Genomic DNA, 21,009 nt, shown 5'->3' with positions numbered 1-21,009 from the left:
TCCCTAAAGTATAAAAAGGGGGAAAAACATCGATGTTTCTGCACCTCTAATTCATACTAATTCATTGTTCATAACGAGTTGGCAGCACTATTGGATGTCTTCTTCTTCTGTTCGTATGTTCGTCGTCTCGCCTGATTTTCTTTTTATAAAATACAACTAAAATTTTAAACATATACACATGTTTATAAATATAATGTAGTGCAACACATATATGTATAATATAGCTAAATACCAAGTGCAATCCCCCGAAAGATAACTTCAAATGGCAATCTAATTTACGTAAAGAAAGAGACATAAAAAAAGAAACGGCGCGTGTGAAATTTTTTCAAGCAAAGGAGAGAAGTTGGAGCAACAAAAAAAGAAGAGAGAAAAAACACAACAACAACAGCACACAAAGTAGGCCAACAACAACAGCAAGAAAAAAGCAAGCAAGCGGCAACAACAACAACAACGGCGAGCGAAAGAAGCAAAAACCTTGTAATTGTGTCAATAAATGTTTTAAATTATATTTCCTTTGGGAAAAGGCCAGTGTCTGTGTGTGCGCCTGGCGCTGTGTGTGTGCGAGACAAGTGAAATTTTCTTTGTTTCCCTGCGGGGGAGGAAAAAAGAGTCAAGAAATGAAGTTGCCTTGAAACAACAAAAAACGCTGCCCCAAAAAAATTATATATGTACATACGGCTGTGTGAGTGTCTGACTCGTTGTCTGCTTGTGTTTGTACGCCTGTGTGTGTGTGTGTGGCAATGAACGTTGAGCAACAACAATAATTTTATTTATTTGGAATTTTTGCTGCGCTGTTTGCTTGCTTTTATCTTTATAAATATCTACCCAAAAGTAAATAAATTATGAAATAAAAGTCTCAAGTGGATTTTTAGCAGTGAAAATGTGTAGCCGAAAAACGAAAAGCAACAAAAACAGCGGCTTTAAGGCTGCTGGACAGGTTTCCCACGGCTAAAAAAAAGATGTAAAATACAAATATAAGGAGCAACACGACAGCGACAAAGAAGAAGAAGCAGCAGCAATGCGTGAAACGCGAAAGCAAAGTGAAATTCAAGACAGCAACAACAACAAACACAAGAGCGTAGCGGCTAACAGAAACCGTTATTCAACAATTTCTTGAATAAAAAAAACAACAGCAACAACAAAAAGCATACAAGTGAAAGAAGGCACAAAATACTGGTTTACACAAAATAAAAAAAAGATAAAGCAAAAGAAAGAAAGCAAAGAGAGAAAAAGTTGCTGCACGAGAAATTTTGTACGTGTATCGTCTCCCCATTTCTATCTCTGCATGTGTGTGTGTGAAGTAAAGTGAAAAGCAATGCTGCAAGGAATTACAACAACAGTCGGTTTACAATAAATATATAACCGTAAACGGGATTAAGGGCCACAACAAAGAGGAGAAACTAAAGCGAAATATTGAAATATCTCAAGGTGAGTAAAAAAACGGATATTTCGATGGGTTTTTCTCAAAAGTGCGTGCTTTAATTAAGCTGTTGCTATGTCTTATGCTCGTAAGTGTTGGCATAACCAAAAAAAAAGCGTTAAAATGAGAGACAGAGATAGCAGTAGCATGTTGCTTCACTTTTTTGGGAGCATGCGAAATGTCTACAGGTGGCTTATTTACAGTTACTTTCTTGATAACAGCTGCTCGGTCTTCTCTTCTTTCATTTCTTCATTTTCCCTGCACAAAGCTCTTCTTTAAAGCTTCTCACGCTCGTCAAAGAATTTCGGCGTTTGTAGGTCTAATCGCCATCTAATTAACGGTAAAAGCTACTGCTCAATGAACGCGATTATGTGAGATTTTAGAATGGAATTCTAATATTTGTTCTCTTGAAGAACTTACATACAAACATATCTTAAATAAAGTGTGAACAAAGCGGAATCGGCTCAGATTGTTTCATAAAGTTTACATCAATTATATGTAGTTTGTTAAAAAACAAATACATTTTTAGAAACAAGATCAAAATAAAAGTTTTTCTAAAAATAACAGTTAATTGGTAAAATAAAATTTAAAGTTATGCGGGTTTACCATAATTTCTCCACAACTGTAGAGCTCAAGTTATAGGATTGATGTAACCCCGTTGTGGATGTCCAAGTTATGAAAGTTAAATTTCAAGTTATTATTTTTTCAATAATGTTCTTTTTCTAAATAGTTAAAAGATAATTGTTTCTTGAATTATTAACATGAATAACTGGTTGTCATGAATACACGACACGTGTACGTTTTATCATTGGGATGTTTAATGACCTTAACATTCTACGGAATTTTATATTTAGAAACTCAGATGCATCGTGCATTCCCAATGCCTATGTTTGCATAGCTTGATCAAATAGTTGGAATAGCCTCAGTTTTATGGATTTACTGGCCGCTTCAAGTCACGTTTCTCTGCTCTAGTTTGTTATCAGCTTGTAAACCGATACTAGAGCAAATATATATGTTTTATTTATTTTTCTCTTGGAAATAGTCGAACTGATTCATTAATTACCCAAAGCAAACGTGGAAAAATAAGAAAGCTAAACAAACATTTACATTCGCAGTCGCATTACATAATTGTGTTTTGTAAATTATAATAAAATATAATGTTATTTATCATTTTATCAACATACTAACTTATAAGCTAAAAATTGGTTGAATCTATTAGCTTAATAACTTATTAAGGAAGTATTGATTTAATTTTAACACTCGACATTATTTAAAACATTTTTTTCCTTTTCATTTCAACCTTGTATTTATTATTATCGTTCCAAAAGTCTTTTACCTCGATTTTCGTTTGTGGGTAGATAGTACAAAGTAATATTTATCATGTTACGATGGTATGCTCATGGGTTTCCTCATTTTTTGGCTAATCTGAAACGAAATAGGTCGACAACGTTTACTGAAAATGATAACGAACCAAAAACAATAAAAGTGCTTACAATGTTTGACCGACCATTATTCGATTTGTTGATAAATGGTTTCAAATGGAAATAGAAAACCGAGAATCGAGCGACTTAAACTGTTTGCTCTGTACAGCTGTGCGCGATTCGTTAAGGTTTATAATTAGTTGTAGTCAATCTGACCCGCCCCTTATTCCCGCCCCCTGTTTGCCCCTCTATACTTTACCTATCTACGCCTATTGTACGCTTAAACGGTTTCTGTTTTATGTGCTGTTCTTTTCCCTCGTTGCTGCTTTTTGCTAAAAGCAAAAAGCGTTTAACCGGTTTGTTTCGAAACAAACAGAGAAAACCGAAAACAGAACAAGCCAAGATTATAGTGTGTGTGTGTGTAAGTTGGCTCTGATGAATAACGTTAACTTTGAAGAAATATCTGTTGGCTTTTTTGTATCTCGTGTGGAAGTTGACTGGATCGGATGGGAATGGTTATGAGCGGATGGCACTTGCGAGAAAAATGTTGCCACCTTCGTTGCTGAGTAAACAACGTTCTCTTGTAATAATACTTTATTAATCGAGTCTATAAACGTAATGTAATGTATGTAATTTTTCGACTATGTATCAAAAAAGAGTTTTTAATGTTCCTCTCAAGTACTTAAGTACTTAAAAGAAGAGAACAAAAGTCAACTATCTTGGTACTTTCGACCTTATCTCTCTGATAGCCTATCAAGTAATTTCATTATTGCATGAAATTAAAAACTTAAGAAGGTATAAAATTTCTGCCAACTCGCCTTTTCGGATTATATTACAATTACTTGTCAATAAATTTAAAAATACAATTATATATTTGCTATAAATAGAAATAATGTGAATGAATTCCTTGTGCATAAAAAAGTCAAGCAAGTTTAAAACGTGTTTTGAATATAAATCAGCTTCAGTCACGCAGCCTTCGTCAATAAAATTCACCAAGACTCTGGATATTTTATGGTTAGCTTCATCGGCTTAACGAAATTTACTGAGATAAGAACTTTTTCGCCTTTAAACTCCCATCATTTTGAACTTTGGTCTGAAAACTTTGTGGGAGCTATGGAAGTGCTCATAAATTCAAGTTGAAACCCCTTCTATTTGCTGCTTCATTTCACCTATCACATGGCTACACCTCCCCCTCAGAAATGTTTTTCCACACAGTTTCCCTTCGCTTTTTTGTGTACTTTTTTTTTTAAGCAACTATAAATTTACTTTGTGTGCCCTTTTTGCCAGCTTTTGTTTACTTGGTTTATTTTTAGTGAGCGTGTAGATACACACACACACATATCTAACAATTTACCAACTCATTTGCTGACTAGACAAAATTGGAAAATAAATAGAAAAATATACTAAAACTTCCCCCATTTCGCTGTCATATTCAGATTTTACGTTTGCAATATCATTTCACAAACAATTGTGTGACTCAACGGGAAAATATTTTTATTCACTTTTTGGGTTCTCCAACTTGTCCACTTTCTGTTAAAGTCTCAAATTGCCTGTCAAACTTGTTGTTCCCATTTTGTTGGGATTACATTGTGTTCTGTACAATTTGACACCTGTTGAAGTGTGAAATGAATTTTGAAATTACAAAACTCGGTTTACAAAGTTGAATGAATGAGATATGAAAACAAACAATAATTAAAGGTAAACGAACCCTTTTAATGAAGTATTTAAATTGGAATTATTAAAATAAATAAATATAATAAATATAATAAATATAATAAATTTAAACAAGTTTATGAATGCTTATTTATTCAATATATTTCTTTTTATTACCTTTTAACAAACATTATGCATAAAATAAATTAAATACTTTAAATATTAACTTGGATTAATGAAAATCAATCAGGCTTATTTACCAACGCTGCATTTTATGTTTAAAGATTTCAATGGAATGCCTCAAAAATATATTCCTTTAAGACTGCATAAATCGAATTTTGAATTATAGTTAGTTAAGGAGACTTTTTTAAAAGCGTGTTTCCTAATAAGTTCATTGTACTTTTAAGCATCGCTCCAAAAAATTACCAAAGAACCTTAAAGATATTGTCATAATTTGTCAAAATATTAATTTTGAAAATCTGAACTGATTTCCTGAGCCAAATCCGTTTGTGTGTCACTCAAAACCCATCCATTGCCTCTGATATCATTTAATTTTTCTTCACCGCTTGTTGCCTTTCCCATGCAATTTCATAATTTTCCTGATTAGTTTGTTAAGTAGAAAGCAGAACGGAACTGAAGTAACACTAATGACAATAATCAGAACACATGCGAGTGAGCTATGCAATGCAAATGGAATTTGTGTCACTCGTTTAGCGTGATCTAATTTCATATAATGGCGTTTGTTACCTTATAAATTGAATCGAATTGGAATGAGAAAATTGGAACGGTACTAGGTGTGAAATTTGGGTTAAATTATACGTTTTATTTGAATAAATATGTGCAATTTAATGCTGAATTATAGGTACATTTTTGTGTTTCGCGGTCATTAAAGTCACAGGGCTTTTCATATTTTAAAAGTTCATAGAAAATTACCTTTTTTATTTTTCAGATACTCGAGACGATTTTTAGCCAACATATTCCAAGGTCTTAGACTTAAACTTTTTAACGATTATTTTACGTTCTTCTAAGCAAAAATGCTTCGTTATTTTAATAAAAATTTTAATTATAACAACCACTCTAATATTGATGACTCAAAAATATTTTTAGTCGTAATTTATTAGTCAGAAATGTTTATATGTACGTAGCCATTCTTAGATGTAGATCTGAGTGCAAGCGGAGAATGACTATGTGCATATTTAAAATTTATTTTGAGTCACATTTTTATGATATGTATCATATGTACTTATAATTAGGCCCATTTTCTCATTCGCATGTACAATTCAAAGTAGGGTTTTAAAATAGTTTAAAATGATACAAGTTTCCCCAAATTTTAGTTCAAAATATATATTTTAATAATATATTTTAAATTATTTTTAAATTGTATTTTTTTTAAGATATGGGGCAAGTTTAGAAACCATTTTTAATTTTTATTTAAGTATATTTGTATTGTGTTCGGAAAGTTTCTTCTTTTTTGATCTTTCCACCAAGCATATCTTAAAAATTTTAAAGTTTCTCTAACCCATTACCTCTATATCTTAATTTCCCTTGTCGGTTTCGCTTTTCCGCTTCCTCTTGTACATAGGTATTTCACAAACTCATAATTTCAAACAATTAAATCATTGTATGACAAATTGACTTCAAAAAGCAATGAAAAAGTGCCAGCAACAATAAAACAATTACAGAGACGATGAAAAAAAACATGTACATACATATATACGTTTACTACAACAAAATGAAACGAAACTTGCGGCAATGAAAACGTAACAACAATTGCAAATAAAATGCTAATAAATTGAAATGAAATTAACAAAAACAACAAGGGAAGCACGACAACTGCTGGATGTTGTTGTTGTTATTCTTCTTCTTTTTCTTATTTGTTGTTGTTCAATGAGAAAGAGAGAGCGCGAAAAAAAAACGTGTGCACATTAGAAAGAGAGAGGGGAAGCGCAGTGGGGTGGGAAAGAGAGGGCGGCAGTCGTTGACATTGTTGTTATCTTAAATTGTCCCGCTTACTTGTTGTTTTGTTGTTGTTGTTCTTGCTGTTGTTTCTTTAGCTTCTGTTTATTTGATTTTGTCATCATCTTAATGCAAACAGCGAATGTGCGATAGAGATAGCGCCACGTCAACGGCTTCGCTCCGTCCTTGTTTCGCCCCGAGTTTTATGTGTATTACAACATTTTTTGCGGCGGCGACATAAATTCTATAGATACAGATACAAGCGCACTCAGAGATACAGATACAACAAAAAAAGAGTACACAAACAGATACAGATACAACAACGATTCACTCACTAATTTATGTGTGCGTTGTTGGCCCCCAAAGGCGTACAACAACAAAAACAACAACAATAACAGCGAGGAGAAAAAATCTCAATGATCATGGGTTCGTTCTCTGTCATCATTATCATAATTATTTCGACGATCATCTGCTCGATTTTTGGCACTCGTTTTCATTCTCTTTCAGCTTACACAAAAGTATCTCAACGCCTCAACTTTTCATCTTTATATGCAAATACATTTCAAACAAAACGTTTTTACGGTATTCACGGTGAGATCTCATCTTATAAAACCTTTGGATGCCACAGTAAATACTTTATATGTTATGAAGACATAATAATTTTTTTTTGTTTATTGTATCGTGTGTATACTGTATTATTTATAAATCAATCTAAATGCTATGGTTCAGGGTTTTATTTATTTTAAATTGACAAGCATTGATAGCACTGTGTTACATCAAGAAAATGACAGCAAAACAACCAAGTACCCGTATGGCAGTAACACCCCCTCAAATTTGCCCAATTTTTACATTTTTAAGGTCTTTTTTTTTATTTATATTATTGTATTTTGTCTGTATTATTTTTTTGCTTAACAAATACTCTTCTGGTTAGAATACGTTTTGTAAAAATATAATTTTTATTGAAAAAATATTAGTTATACACTACCAATATTTAATTGTTGTCCCCGTTTAACCAGAGAGTTAAGCATATACACATTAGAGCCCTTCATGAATCATTCATTTTTGGTTTTATCCTAGTATGCCATGAAATTTTTGATTTGTTTAATTCAATTCTATGTGAAATAAATTGAATGTTTTTCTAATTCATTTCGAATTGAATGATTGAATAAATAATTTTTATGAATTTTTTTGAACTTGGCAGACTTTTTTTGTGCTTCTTTTATGAACCAGAAGTGGTAAATTTTTAACAATTCAATGTTATCTGCATAGTAAATAAAATTCAGGAAAGATTTAATCACAATATTATGGCACGGGCCTAAGTTGGTTCTACTAAAAGTAGCAAGTGATGCTGAAATGGTCTTGTTTTATATTATTTTTAGGGGCTAAAGCATGGGGGTTTTGGGTGATAAACGAAAAATCAGATGTATGCTACAAAAAAAATTTGTACTGAAAACCCCCTAAATCTAAAATAATGGCTACGCCACTGCTGCCACTACATACGAAATACTTAATACGAATAACTTCACTAGGTCTGTGAGCTTATCAAACTTTCGTTTGATGGAGCAGAAAATATGTATTCACTGAAAATACCACTTTAAAATGTGTACATATGTACATTCCTGATAAGAATTGGTTTCACAATTTCGTGGAAAATTATTTTCATGCATTCATCATCATCATGCATTTCATTCCAATTTAGAAGTTTATATTTTTTTCAGCCAACCAAACCATTTCAAATAAATTAAATGTTTTCAAAGAATTAACCAATATGTCACTATAAGTAAGTAAATAATTTTAATGTGGTGCATTGTCTAAAAATATTATAAACACAAAAATGTACAAGCCATAAAAAGTAGATTAAATCTATCTAAACTTTATCGCGAGTATAAAGAAATGTTTCGGGTACACAAATTAATTTATTTACTTAAAAAAAGGAAAACATATTTACAGTTCCTTTAGAGGTTAGGTACCTAAGTACCTTAAGAGGTTATTAACCAAAGGAATGAGCCTTTCCAAATAATTATCTATAAATCTTAAGCCAATTCTCACGACATTTTGGACAGATTTGCATGTTTGCTATCCCAAATTTACGCCCCAGTACAAAGTTTCAATTAAGTTGGCTGGCAAAATCGAATAAATTATATACATACAGATGCATAATAAAGTGAAAAAAGGAATAAATTCGGGGAGAACGTTAGCCCGTGGCCACAGTTTGTAGATTGTAGAGGTCAAGGCTATAATGCTTTCTATATGTATGGGGCGTTCGTGAGGGTCTGATACGAATAAGCGACGGAAAAAGTGCAAATAAATTTGTGACGCATTTTTATTTTGTTATTGCAAATGATATAAATACACCGAGCGGCAGTGCACACAGCTGAACAAAAGCACAGACACATGTGTGCCCCACTCAAACGAAATGAAAAACGCTAAATGTGAACGAGAAAAAGAGAAGCCGACGTAAGAGCACAACGAACTTTTGCGAAATGTGAAATTATAAAACAAAGCGCGCGGCGTAGGCAACAACAATAACAACAATAAAACAGAGGCATTAAAACATCTACAATACAGCTGCAGCAAATCCAATACCAATACTAAAACCAAATTCCGACGGCAACAGGCTCAACAAATGCCAAATTAAAATGCTAAAAAAAAAAGAGCTAACAACAAAACAAGCCTCAATGTTTGCTATTGTTGTGTTGACTTGTTTTTTGTCTGTCTCTGCACTGTCTCTTTCCAACACTCCAAACCCGAATTGTTGTTGCTGCCAATTTTTGTTTGTTTTAAGCCAAGGCCAAGCTGAGGGAATTTTTCACTGCCTCTTCGCTTTTATTTTTGTACCTTTTTTATTTTCAAACACAACCCGTCGTCGGCAACTGTAAAAATTTAAATTTTGAATTGCAAATATGTACTCAAAACAAAAGCTAAAGGAAAATAAACAGCAGAGAGTGAAAAGATAAGAGAAAACGCAAAAAAAATGTTTGCCTAAACACGAAGGGGAAAGCTTGATAGTTGATTAGGATAGATTGTGGCTTTTTTAATGAGCCACCAAGTTCATTCACTTGAGGAAATCGAAAGGAACTTTTTTAATCAAATTACTTGGCCTTCAAAAAGGGGTTAATTTGTAAGAGTTAAGAGATCCCAAATGATTAATAACAAAGAAATTAGTTAAATATATTTTTGTGCAGGCTAAATTGGCACTTTTATGTATTAAAGCTATAAAATTGATGCTAAACTCAATTTCAATAATTTCCCTGTTGTTGTATGCGACATTGAATTAAAATATGGGACGTTCCATATCAACCCGGCCACCCCCCTTTTTTTTCAATTTTCTATGTGGACAGTACCACATTGATTCCAAAGCCCCTTGCTTCCAATATTTTACCTCATACCCATTTTTTCAATGTTACCACTCTTTCGCCGTATAATCGCGTTGAAAAGAAAACACAAAATCATTTTTATCCTGCGAACGGAAGAAACAATTGGCATAGTTCAAAAGCAGAAAAATATGTCTTTCCATAGCCGATTACGAGAAAAAAAATAGATTTTATTGGACCGTAGATGACCAAGCGATAGCGTTTTTAAAGTCTAAAAGTAGGATTTCGTCCAAAGGGCCAGTCTGCAAAAATACCATTATATTTTTCTCAAAAGCCCCGAGTTTTAACGGATTTCATTATTTTTCTCGTAATCGGCCATCGAAAGACAGATTTTTCTGCTTTTGAACTATGCCGATTGTGCCTTTCGTTCGCAGGTTAAAAATGATTTTGTGTTTTCTTTTCAGCGCGAATATACGGCGAAAGAGTGGTAACATTGAAAAAATGGGTATGAGGTAAAATATTGGAAGCAAGGGGCTTTGCAATCAATGTGTTACTGTCCACATACAAAAAAAATCAAAAAAGGGGGTGGCCGGGTTGATATGGAACGTCCCATATTAGATTTAAAAACCCTATACATTGCTCCATTTCTTTTATCATTTGAAATGAGGTTTTCTTTAGCTTGAATTCTTTCCTTTTATATTTATTAGTGCCAGGATCGTTTTTAATTCTTAACATTATTTCTTTATAGTCCTCTATATTTTGCTTGGATTTTTTGACCTTGAATGCATTATCCTACCTTTACAATTGTTTACAATTACAATTGTTCAATTGAATGAAAATTCCTATTGGAATTCTGATAAGAATTGACTTATTTAAAGCAAATGATTTAAACATGCAGTTTATATATTTTTCATTCTTGTTTATGAGCTAAAAAGAATGATAAAAACTGTTATTTCAAAACAAAAGTCATAGATTATTTTTGCACCATTTTAGAATCGTTTAAAATATGCCATTCGGTTATTTATAGCTTTAGTTTATGCTGCCCTAAACAAATTAACAGGTCTGGCCAACTTGAATAGATACAGACGAACACACGAATTTGTAAGGTATTCACTACATATAGAAAATGACAATTAACAATGTCGAACACGCCCACAACACAACAACAGAAACTAATTTCGTTAAATAATATTTGACGGGCTCCGTCAGCTTTTTGTGCGCAAATCGAAAGAGATTTCTTGTTTTGTCTCTTTTAACTGTTTGTTTTCTTCTATTTTTATTTTGATTTTTATTTTAGTATTTGTTTTTGCTTATAATAGATGTGATTGCTGCGGCCTTTCGCCCAGAGCTGTGGCTTTTCGCTTATTCACGCTAATGTTTTTATCTCTGTCATAATTTTTTATAAATGGTTGTTCTACCCATTATCTCTCTATTTGTTTATGTACTTGTTAATCAGGCAACACGTGAGTGTAGTGCTAGTTTGGGGTCGGTCAGTCCGTTAGTAATCCCCCAGAATTGATAACACGTTGAAGGTGTCTGAAAAGAATTGAGTGCATCGGGTCGAGAAATATTGAAATATTCTGCTCTGCGAACTGTTTTCATTCCACAAAAAAAACCGAAACGCGAATGAACTCGGAGGGGTAGATCCACTGGCGGTCTTATCTCTATAGCATATGGTTGAAATTTGAAATTCCGCCCTGAACACGAGCCGGCGAACTGCAAGAGAACTTGAGAAGTCTTATCTTCGATTTTTTTTTATAGCTTGCAGCAACTTTTAATTATTCGCAAGACAACTTTAAATCATAATTCATTAAGTTCTACCTACATTATGGTGAAAAAATATAACTAAAAGTTATACGCTTTTTGTTAATTTGCTAAAAATATTGCTAAAAAATATTACAACTCACAACTAATTCCGTAGAATTTATTTTGCTAATAGAAGTCTTATAGAAAATATAATGTTCTTTGTATTAAATACTTTGAAGCTTCAGATATAACTTAGCCCCAAAACGCTAAGCATTTTTTGTGGTTTAACATTTTTGACTCAATCCAAATTTGTGTCCAATTTCTCTTAGTTTCGCCATAAGTGAATCATTTTGGGGCATTTTGTGCTGTGCTCGGTTCATTGGAAAGTCAGTTTATTTTCGTGCACGTTCTTTAGAAAGTCGTTGAACTGTTTGCATTTCCCTCTCACCCACTCAGCCTGCCCCTCGTGTTATCTCCCTCTTTCTCCCACGAATTATTTTGTAAAAGGCAAACGGAATTTTTAAGTTTATTTGTTTTTAGCAATTTCATCATCGTGCCGTGGAATTTGTTCATATTAGAATGAGTATCTTGTCGACTTCAACTTTTAAGAGCCGTAATAAATACTGTGCAAAATGGCGGAAAAAAATGTCAAGAAGATTAAACTTTGACTTTGGCATATTTCCTGAAAATATATGTACTTGTTTAAATCTTCTCTTAATGTTTTTGAAATGGAGTAAGCTAAATTGGGAACCGTATGTTAGGCTTTAAATTCTGAATTCCCATAGTTTTCAAGGTTTTATCCCTACTCTAAATGAAACTTGCGGACTAGAAAACGGCCTTTAAAGTTTCATTCACTCTCGAAGCTTAAAGAACGAATTTGTTGTACTAATCGATCTTAAGTATTCTTTAAAGTTTTAGGTTTATTATTTTTTTTTTTAGTATAACACATAGAATTTAATACATTGATCAGTCAATTTAATGGCTATAAAATGTATAATACAAATAGGAACAAATAACATGAAAACATAACCAAATGGCGATTAACAAATTTTATAACAATATTATTTGTTATTTCAGACCTCCACCATGGAACCCAACAGACATCACGAATATCAGACACATCATCAGCCGCATCCGTCGATGCAGCACCACCCAACGCATCCACATCACCAGCAGCCGCATCACCAGCAGCCGCATCACCCACAGCAGCACCACCCACAGCAACCGATCCACCAGCATCACCCACCGCCAGCGCCTCCTCAGCAGCAGCAGCAGCAGCAACAACAGCCACCACCGCAGCAGATGCACCAACAGCAGCATCCACTTCACTATCAGCAGCAGCTGCACCACCATCCCACGAGCTCCACAACGGTGGGCAGTTCCTCCTCCTCCTCCGCCGCCAGCTATGGCAATCACCATCCTCCGCCTCCGCATCACACGGCAGCATCCCTGGCCGAGGATCAGCAGCGATCCCGGCAGGCGATGTACATGAGCAGAAGTAGTCAGCCAGGTGCCTCTGCTCCCAGTGGCAGTGGCGATCCCCATATGCAATACTACACCTCGAACCAGAATTTGGCGATGAAGAAGGTGCCCGATCCGCCGCATCCCAGTTGGAGCTACAAGAGCCAAGCTGTTCCGGCTCCAGCTTCGGCGCCCGGACTACGACAGCATGGGAATCCTGGCCTCTATGCAAGCGGTAGCACTGCCTATTGGCCGCCACCAGATGAGCAGATGCATCATCAGCAGCCGTCCAGGTATTCCTATGCGAAACCAGGAGCACCAGTTACGGGATCATCGAGAGCTCCCATTCAAGGACCCCCGCCAAACAGTCAGCGATATTATAGCGAGGATATCAAGTACTCCACGGTGCCTGCCGCCTCCAAGGTGGTCAGCTATGCACCACCAGCCAGCTCCTCGCAGCCGCAACCGCCACCCACCTCCAGTTCGTCATCCGTCCGCCACTTTGAACTCGAACATGTGGTCAATCCAAGTAATCCTAGTAACGAGCACCAGCAGCCGAGTCCTAATTATGGGAGGAAGTGTCCGCCGCACTATGAGACTCCGCCGGAGCAGAGAAGTGCCGGAGCCACGCCCACATCGTCCACATCAACGCATCACCAGAGCCTGTATATTCCCATGCCCACATTTAGTACGGAAAAGTTCCAAACGACCGTGCATAATGCGATTGAGAAGTACGTGAGGGAAACACCGGGACCGAGTTTGGAGTATCCCAGGGGAGGAGCAGCCAGTGGAGCAGCCTATGGACGCACTGGTTACAGCTACAGCCAGCAGACTCCGGTGAAGAACACGAAAGCAGCTCCTCCGCAAACTGACACCTCGAGTTATGTGAAAATGGAAGCGGAACATGCGCTAACTAGATCTTCGTTATATCACAATCCCTACAACGCAGAGAGCAGGGAAAGCAGGGATTCCTCGCCAGCCATGGCCACTGTTCCGGCGCCACATGGATATCCAACAAAATACGGAAAGCTGTTGCAGCAACAACATGCCGGGGGAGTGGGAACAACGCCCTATTCAAGTTACTACCATCAGGGAACTCCCTCGCCAGCGGCGGGAGCAGTGGCTTCTCCGACACCTGGACCACCGCCTGCCGGAGCACCGGGAATGGGAATCATGGCTACTGGAACGGCCATAAGTGCCGCACAACCTGCTCCTCCTGCGCCTCTTAGCAACAACAACAGTCAGCAACCCGCCTCATCCTCTAGCAACGCCAACTACTCCACGCTGCAGGTTTATCCCCATGGACCAGATATTTGCTATCAGCCAGGGAGTCAAACCCCGAGTCATGCCAATCCCGCCAAGAAACCACCAACTGCAACCAAACCCAACTATCGTGCTCTAATCAATGATATGCTGAAAAGAAATACGGCTAGCGAGCAAGAACTTAATCTGCAGATCATCAAGAAGACGCTTAATATGGAGCCGCCAGCGAGGAGTAAGGTTGCTGCACCCGCTCCCCTAGCAACTCCATCTCATCCTCCGCCTCCTGCGATTCATTCGCCACTGGATTTATCCATGCGAACGGTCAAGCAGACGGCGGATTCGACGGAGTACAAGTACCAGCGACCCAGCGCGGATTACAAGCTACCAAGCGGTTTGGGATTGCCTAGGTTCGACATCACACCCAATTTCTCAGCGGCTACCAGAGGAGCAGGAGGAGGAGCACCAACGAGTCCGGCGCCAACACCTGTGATACGCCAGGCTCCTCCTCCTCCACCCGCAGCTCCAGTTCCTCCAATTCCCACGGCTGCACCGGCGTTGGTGATTAAAACCCTCCAGCAGATGCGTCCCAGTGTGCTGGAAACCAATCCGTTCGCCAAGCGACAGCAGCAGTTGCCGCCGGAGACGAGTATTGTGCAGGTCAACAAGCCACCGGAACTAATGCCCACTCCATCGCCAAGTCCCCACAATAGCAGCAATCCGAACTATTTAGGCAGAAAGCGGCATTTGCAGGAATACAATCAGGCGGCGGCCAAGCAGGCGAGATTGGATGCGGAGTCCTCAGGATCAGGATCTACTCTACTTCCGGTAGCTGCTCCCACATCCGTGGTGGTGGTGGCTCCAGTGCCTGTGATTGCTGTCAATGAACAGGCGCTGGCCGCCAAGCGGGAAAGGGAAATGCAACCCGTAAGCACACCAGAATCCTCCACTTCCTCCGGCAATCCAGTACCCAAAATGGAGCCCCGGATACGCACGAAAGCGGAGCTCAAGGGCTTCACATTTACGCCACCTGTGCTGGTCACCTCCACCACGAATGCCACGAGCACAATTTCACCGCCCAGGACGCCACCCAACCAGGTGACCAATCACATACAAATCAAGCTGGAACCAGCGCCACCAAAGGCAGAGGATTTGGGTCTCGAGGAGGAACTCAGTTTGGGCAACCTGATGGACTGGGGCAGCACCTGCAATAATCTCGTCGAGCAGCTACTAAGCAAAGTACCTCCGTTACCTGTCAGCACTGGAATCAAACTAGAGCTGAGTGAAGACGATCTGCCCGTGGCTCGCATTCTCAAGAGGCAACCTTTGGCGGCGGCAGTTTTACCCACTGGAGGAGATGCCGAATCGGCCACCACTCAATTAACCACAACCACCAACGGAATCTCGTCGTCTTTGGGCAATGGCAGTGGCCAAAAGAAGCTCAGCAAAGTGGAGAGGGAGAAGAAGCGCCAGCAGCAGGAGCAACGAATTGCAGCCCGTTTGGCGCCTAAACAAGGGCAAAGTAGCTCATCGGAGAGCGACACCACGGAGCTGCACAAGCGGAACTCAGCGCGGCAGAAGAAACCGATCATGCGAAAGGGAAGAACCAGGCAGAGATCTCCGGATGCTGCGGCCAGTCTGCAGCAGAGCAGCGATGAGGAGCAGGAGAAGGTTAATCAGAGCAGTCAGACCTCCAGCGAGGAAAGTAAGGCGAAGGCACAGCAGTCTATCTCTAATAAAAAGGAAAAGGAAGTGAAAAAGGAGGTTAAGACTCTAGATAACAAGGCAAACAAAACCAGCCAAAATAAAGCCAAGGTTGAGGTTGAAAATCAGGAGAGCAGCTCCTCGGAAAGTCCCGAAGAGGAAGAGGAGGACGAAGACGAGGAGGATCAGGAGGAGGAGGAGGAGCCCGAGAAGCGAGTGGGCAGGCGTCCGGGAACCACGCTCAAGAAACGCATTGCCCACAAGCTGAACACCATGACCCGCTCCAAGCATCGCAAGGAACTCGAACTCCAGTTGGCCAATAGTAAAGTCCTTCGCAATGACAAGATTATCAGGAACTCCACCACCAAAATTAAGCGGAAGTATGTCCGCAAAGTGGTGGACAGCAAAAAGGAGATGATGGTCACGCGTTTGAGAAATAAACGCGGTTTAAACTCAGATTTGGGACCACTAAATGGTAGAAATTCCAAGCTAAAAGGCAGCAAGGTGGTCAACAACAGTAAGCCAGCAAAGACATCGCCGCAGCAACAATTGTACCTGGAGGAGTATCGCTACAAGTTGGCATTGAAAATTCCCCACCGCCTGATCTCGATAAATAAGCTAAACAAGGTGGCTGCCTCGCTGCCCGACTTGGAGCGTCGTGATCTCGGCCAGGAGCTGGCCTGCTTTAAGCGAAGCAGGCCCAAGACCAAAGCAGCTAGTAAACAGGACGCCACACCGAAATCCATCATCGATGTTCTTCACCTGAGGGTTACGAATGGGAGTACAACTGCTGGAAGTCAAAGGAAAATCTCCGTCTCCGCGCCCGCTTCCACCAATCTTCAGATTCACAGTGAAACCTCGCAAACGTCTGCCTCAACTTCACTGTACGAACTGCAACCGCAGCAGCAGCAGGAGACCACGGAAAACCCGTCCCTGGATGATCTCAGCAAGCGACACTTTAGCATCTTCGATACCAAAGTACTGCAGAGCAAAACCCGCACGGAGACCAAGTTGCAGAAGCATCGGGAGATCATTCGTGAGATTTTCGTCGGCCCAGAGCGTCCGGCATCGGCGCCACCGGAATGTGCACAAGAAGCGGAGTCGGCGGGGGATGCCATTAGTTACCAGAAGTACGAGGAGTTCCTGCAGCAAATGAACAGCATAGCCAGTGCGAATGACAGCAAACTGGCCAGGAGATCCCTCATCACGGCTCCCCAGTGTCCGCACAAGCGAAAGTATCGCTGCCGGAAGGGCAGCTCGGGGTTTGACTACATACGAAAGAAGAAGCGACCAGCCGCAGCCCAAAATCAAAATCATAATAATAATCAGAGTCAGAATCAGAGTAACAACCAAAATCAGAGCCAATCTTCCACACAACTAACGCAACATCTATTGGAACACAATCAGAGTGCGGCGGATGAGCGATTGGATGATACGGACAGCACGATTGCAGGTAGTTCCCATCTGCCGTCGAAGGTGAAAACCGAGATGGATGTTTGCCGGGAGATTCAGAAGTGGGTGCTCAACAAGGGAGTGGGTCAGAGCACCATGCACAAAGCTGCTCGTCAGGGTCTAATCGATGTGGTGGTCTACTGCCTGGATCATCTCAATATGAACCCCGATCAGAAAGATAACGCCGGCTATACTCCCCTGCACGAGGCCTGCACCCAGGGATGGCTGGAGATTGCCCGGATTCTGCTGCAATTCGGTGCGAATCATTCGGAGGCGGCTCAATCGGGAATAAGGCCATTGCATGGAGCCATCGAAAATGATCACGAGGAGGTGGTGCGCCTGTTGCTCTCCTATGGCGCCGATCCGTTGCTGGCAACGTACTCAGGTTGGTTTTTGGTCGGTTACCCTTGGAGGGTTTATACTAATCCCGTTCTTGTTGTCCAGGTCAAACCCCGCTAATGTTAGCTTCAAGCAAGTTGATGCGTGGCATTCTGCGCGCTCATCTCAGCGATGCACAAAGTGCCGCCGCTGACATCAAGCCAATGCGATTCCACGGGCCTTGGGAGATATTTGGTGAGTTTGGTGGTAGGAAACTTGCCTATCAACAGTTGGCTACTTTTCGTTATTTAAAAGGAGTTTTCCTTTGAAAATATCGATATTATCGTGTCGATATTGTGAAAATATCGAAATGATCGATAATTTTCAAGCTTTCAAAAAAGGACAATTTTTGATATATAACTTATAATGCCAAATGCTAAATAGAAAACTTTCCTATCGACAGTCCAAATTTAAAAGGAGTTTTCCTTTGACAATATCGATATTATCGTGTCGATATTGTAGAAATATCGAAAATATCGATAATTATCGAAAAATTATAAATATAATTTTCAAGCTTTTTGGGAAAAGACAATATAAAACTCATAATGCTACAAAAAAATTATAAATTTAATTTAAATTATTATTTAATTTCTTACACACTTAATTTTTACTAAAAATAACCTGTAATTTCAAAATTAAAAAGCACTTACCTCTCAGCAAAGCCTTTCTGATATATTTTTTATGAAGTTTTATATACTTATGTATAATTTAATCTCTTGCAGATGCTAAGGAGTATGGTTATGATATATTCGATAGTGTACCGAATACAGCTTGTGATATGAGCAGAGCTCTACGTAGAGAAAGGAAGGAGGCCAAGCAGCAGAGGATGAGCAAGAGCAACAGCGCCAGTAACAGCAATGGACTTTTAGCGACCAAAAAGGAGGTACTGGAGCCAGAGGATTTGGACCAGGAGAGGGTGAAAACGATCAAGCAGAATGGGGAGACAAGTGCAACAAAGACTGGATCAGCGACAACAACGATGGTTAAATTGGAACCAGGAACCGACGAGGATAGCAATAACAATAAGAACAACGACGAGCTAAATGCAAATGTTGAAAATAATTTAGTAACAAGCGTTGTGAATGTCAAGAATGAAGTGAAAAAGGAGGAGGATGCTGAAGCAGAAGCGGAAACGGAAACGGATAGGATTAGTATGAGTAGGCTAGACGACGATCAGACGGACATCGAGACAATGGATAGTGAATTGAATGGTGATATTTTTGAATTTGAAGAGGCCGATGTGCCCTTACCACCACTGTACTTGCTCAAAGACGAGGGCAGTGATAAATGGGTACTACTCAACGATTTGTGCAATTTACTTAAAGTTAAATCCAAGGATACGTTGCTCAACAAGGTAAGATATATATTCTATTTTAAATAAGATTATTAAATATTAATAAATCCCCATTCTCTTTTTTAACAGCTCTGTCCGAACAACAGCAATGCGTTGGCCAGCAGCCAGAAGCACCTGCTCCGGGAGTTCAAGATCGACGACTTCCTGGAGAGGGCCACCTGCCTGCAGCTGTTGTGCGCCGGCGAAAAACTGAACATGTTCAGCTCCTCGAAGGTTGTGCTCATCAAATACAACGACAGTGTGCGGAACTTGTTGGGCGTTAAGACCATTTTAATGAAATTTTAACCGAGATATACATAGCGATAGGACGAGGCATGATGATCCAGAAAGATACAACTTAGATAATGATGAACAGATGAACAGATGAACCTAGTACTAACTGCAAATAGAGTGTAAAGTGCAAACAAATATGGAAACACTATTAGTACGAATATAATTATAGATTTATATACTATACATATATGTATATTTTAGCTAGTAGCTAGTTTTTACTCACCCGTCTTTGTCTTTGGAAGATAAAGTCTTTTTAAAGGAAATTAAATTAGAGCTAATGCAAAGTGATACAAAGGTGCTATACACACTCAAAACGAAGAATAATGGAAATGAATGGAAATGGAAATTTTAGAGAGAGAGAAAATAGAAAAAATCTGGAATCTTTAGAGATTGGCTGCAATTCAATGCAATTCAAGTGTAGAACAAACGAAAGCGACGGTTTGAGCGGACGGAAAACGAAAGGAAAATGTATGCCAGCCAAGCAGCTAATAAATCGATATATACTTACTGATATATCTAGGGATAAAGTGTAATCTATGGTTTTTAAAAAGCAAAACAAATTAGCTAAAGTATAAACTAAATAATAATTATTGTAATAATATTAAAACAGCAACAAAGGCGTATTTATGTATTATGTATTTTTAAATGAAATTATTAACATAATATATATATATAAAATATATGTATACACAATATGATCCAACTATAATGTAAATCAATTTTCAGATAGGTTTGTAATTTTCTATGTAATGTACGTGTGTAAGTTTTGTGCAACTATAAAAGAAAACAACAAAAAAAAAAAACAAAAGAAATTTAACAAAAAACTGAATGAGAAACAAAATAAATGCAAAGTGAAATTTTGGCAATTTAAAAGAGCGTTTTTTGTTTTTGTTCAATTTTAAAATATGAAAGGGCCCACGAACTGATAAATTCGCTAACGTTTAGCTAGTTAGTTAGTACTTATAGAAAAAACACTTTCTTCACTTGCGGATGCGGTTGTCTGATACTTAGTTAAAAATTTTGGTAAAATCAATATTTTTGTTCCATAACTAAGGATTTGGACAATCTTCGCCACCAAACCAATGATTTTCTTTTTTATTTTGGTCTGTCTCGGTCTGAACGAACCCGAAATTGTCTTCTTTCGTTAATTTCTTCTTAGTAAATTCCTAAAAATCGTATAGTTTGGGGATCAAAAGACAAGAAATAGCACCTTCAAAATGCTTTAATTACCTAATCCGTTCGCCTGTAATATAGATCAAAAAAAGGGCGATTTAAAGCGAATAAGATTTTATAGCAGCCATCAAAGTAAGTTAAAAAATATTACATAGTGTTATTAATTAATCATTAAAAATAATAATAGCTACAAAGTATATTTTTTTTATTAGTGTATCTGAAAATTATTTGCTTGAACAATGGAAATTAAAATGAAATTAAATTTGAATTTTGGCAAGGCTTTTACGAAAAAAAAGAATAATATTTATTTTACTAATTTCTAAAACTAAAAATATTTTGAAAAATCTTTAGTTCAAGAAGTAGCTTATAATATCCTAAAAAAGTGTGCGTAAATCGGTTCATAACTTTTGAAGTTAATGTGACCACCACTTGAAAACCAAATCG

General features: G+C 38.2%; 1 protein-coding gene across 4 annotated transcripts; it reads left to right on the top strand.

The window, feature by feature from the left end:
- Positions 1-65: 65 nt before the first annotated feature.
- LOC108056319 (BCL-6 corepressor-like protein 1) lies at positions 66-20,265 on the top strand. Of its 4 annotated transcripts, none has more exons than XM_070215311.1 (6): positions 66-396; positions 873-1,428; positions 12,588-17,772; positions 17,832-17,960; positions 18,488-19,119; positions 19,189-20,265. In XM_070215311.1, the coding sequence occupies exons 3-6, from the start codon at positions 12,597-12,599 to the stop codon at positions 19,402-19,404; spliced, it is 6,153 nt and encodes a 2,050-aa protein (XP_070071412.1). In that variant the 5' UTR covers positions 66-396; positions 873-1,428; positions 12,588-12,596; the 3' UTR covers positions 19,405-20,265. The 4 variants fall into 4 exon arrangements, with proteins under 4 accessions (XP_070071412.1, XP_070071414.1, XP_070071411.1 ...); XM_070215313.1 differs by having other exon boundaries at positions 862-1,428; XM_070215310.1 differs by having other exon boundaries at positions 855-1,428.
- Positions 20,266-21,009: the final 744 nt, after the last annotated feature.

Source organism: Drosophila takahashii, chromosome 3L (assembly GCF_030179915.1).
Source record: "Drosophila takahashii strain IR98-3 E-12201 chromosome 3L, DtakHiC1v2, whole genome shotgun sequence".
NCBI lineage: Eukaryota > Metazoa > Arthropoda > Insecta > Diptera > Drosophilidae > Drosophila > Drosophila takahashii.
This window is presented reverse-complemented; position numbering and strand designations above follow the sequence as displayed.

What these genes read in the sequence shown, in the direction of transcription:
- LOC108056319 (XM_070215311.1), top strand. Translation starts at nt 12,597, where the DNA reads ATGGAACCCAACAGACATCACGAATATCAGACACATCATCAGCCGCAT. An exon ending in GTTGCTGGCAACGTACTCAG is followed by an intron (nt 17,773 to 17,831) that starts GTTGGTTTTTGG and finishes CTTGTTGTCCAG; the next exon opens with GTCAAACCCCGCTAATGTTA. An exon ending in CGGGCCTTGGGAGATATTTG is followed by an intron (nt 17,961 to 18,487) that starts GTGAGTTTGGTG and finishes AATCTCTTGCAG; the next exon opens with ATGCTAAGGAGTATGGTTAT.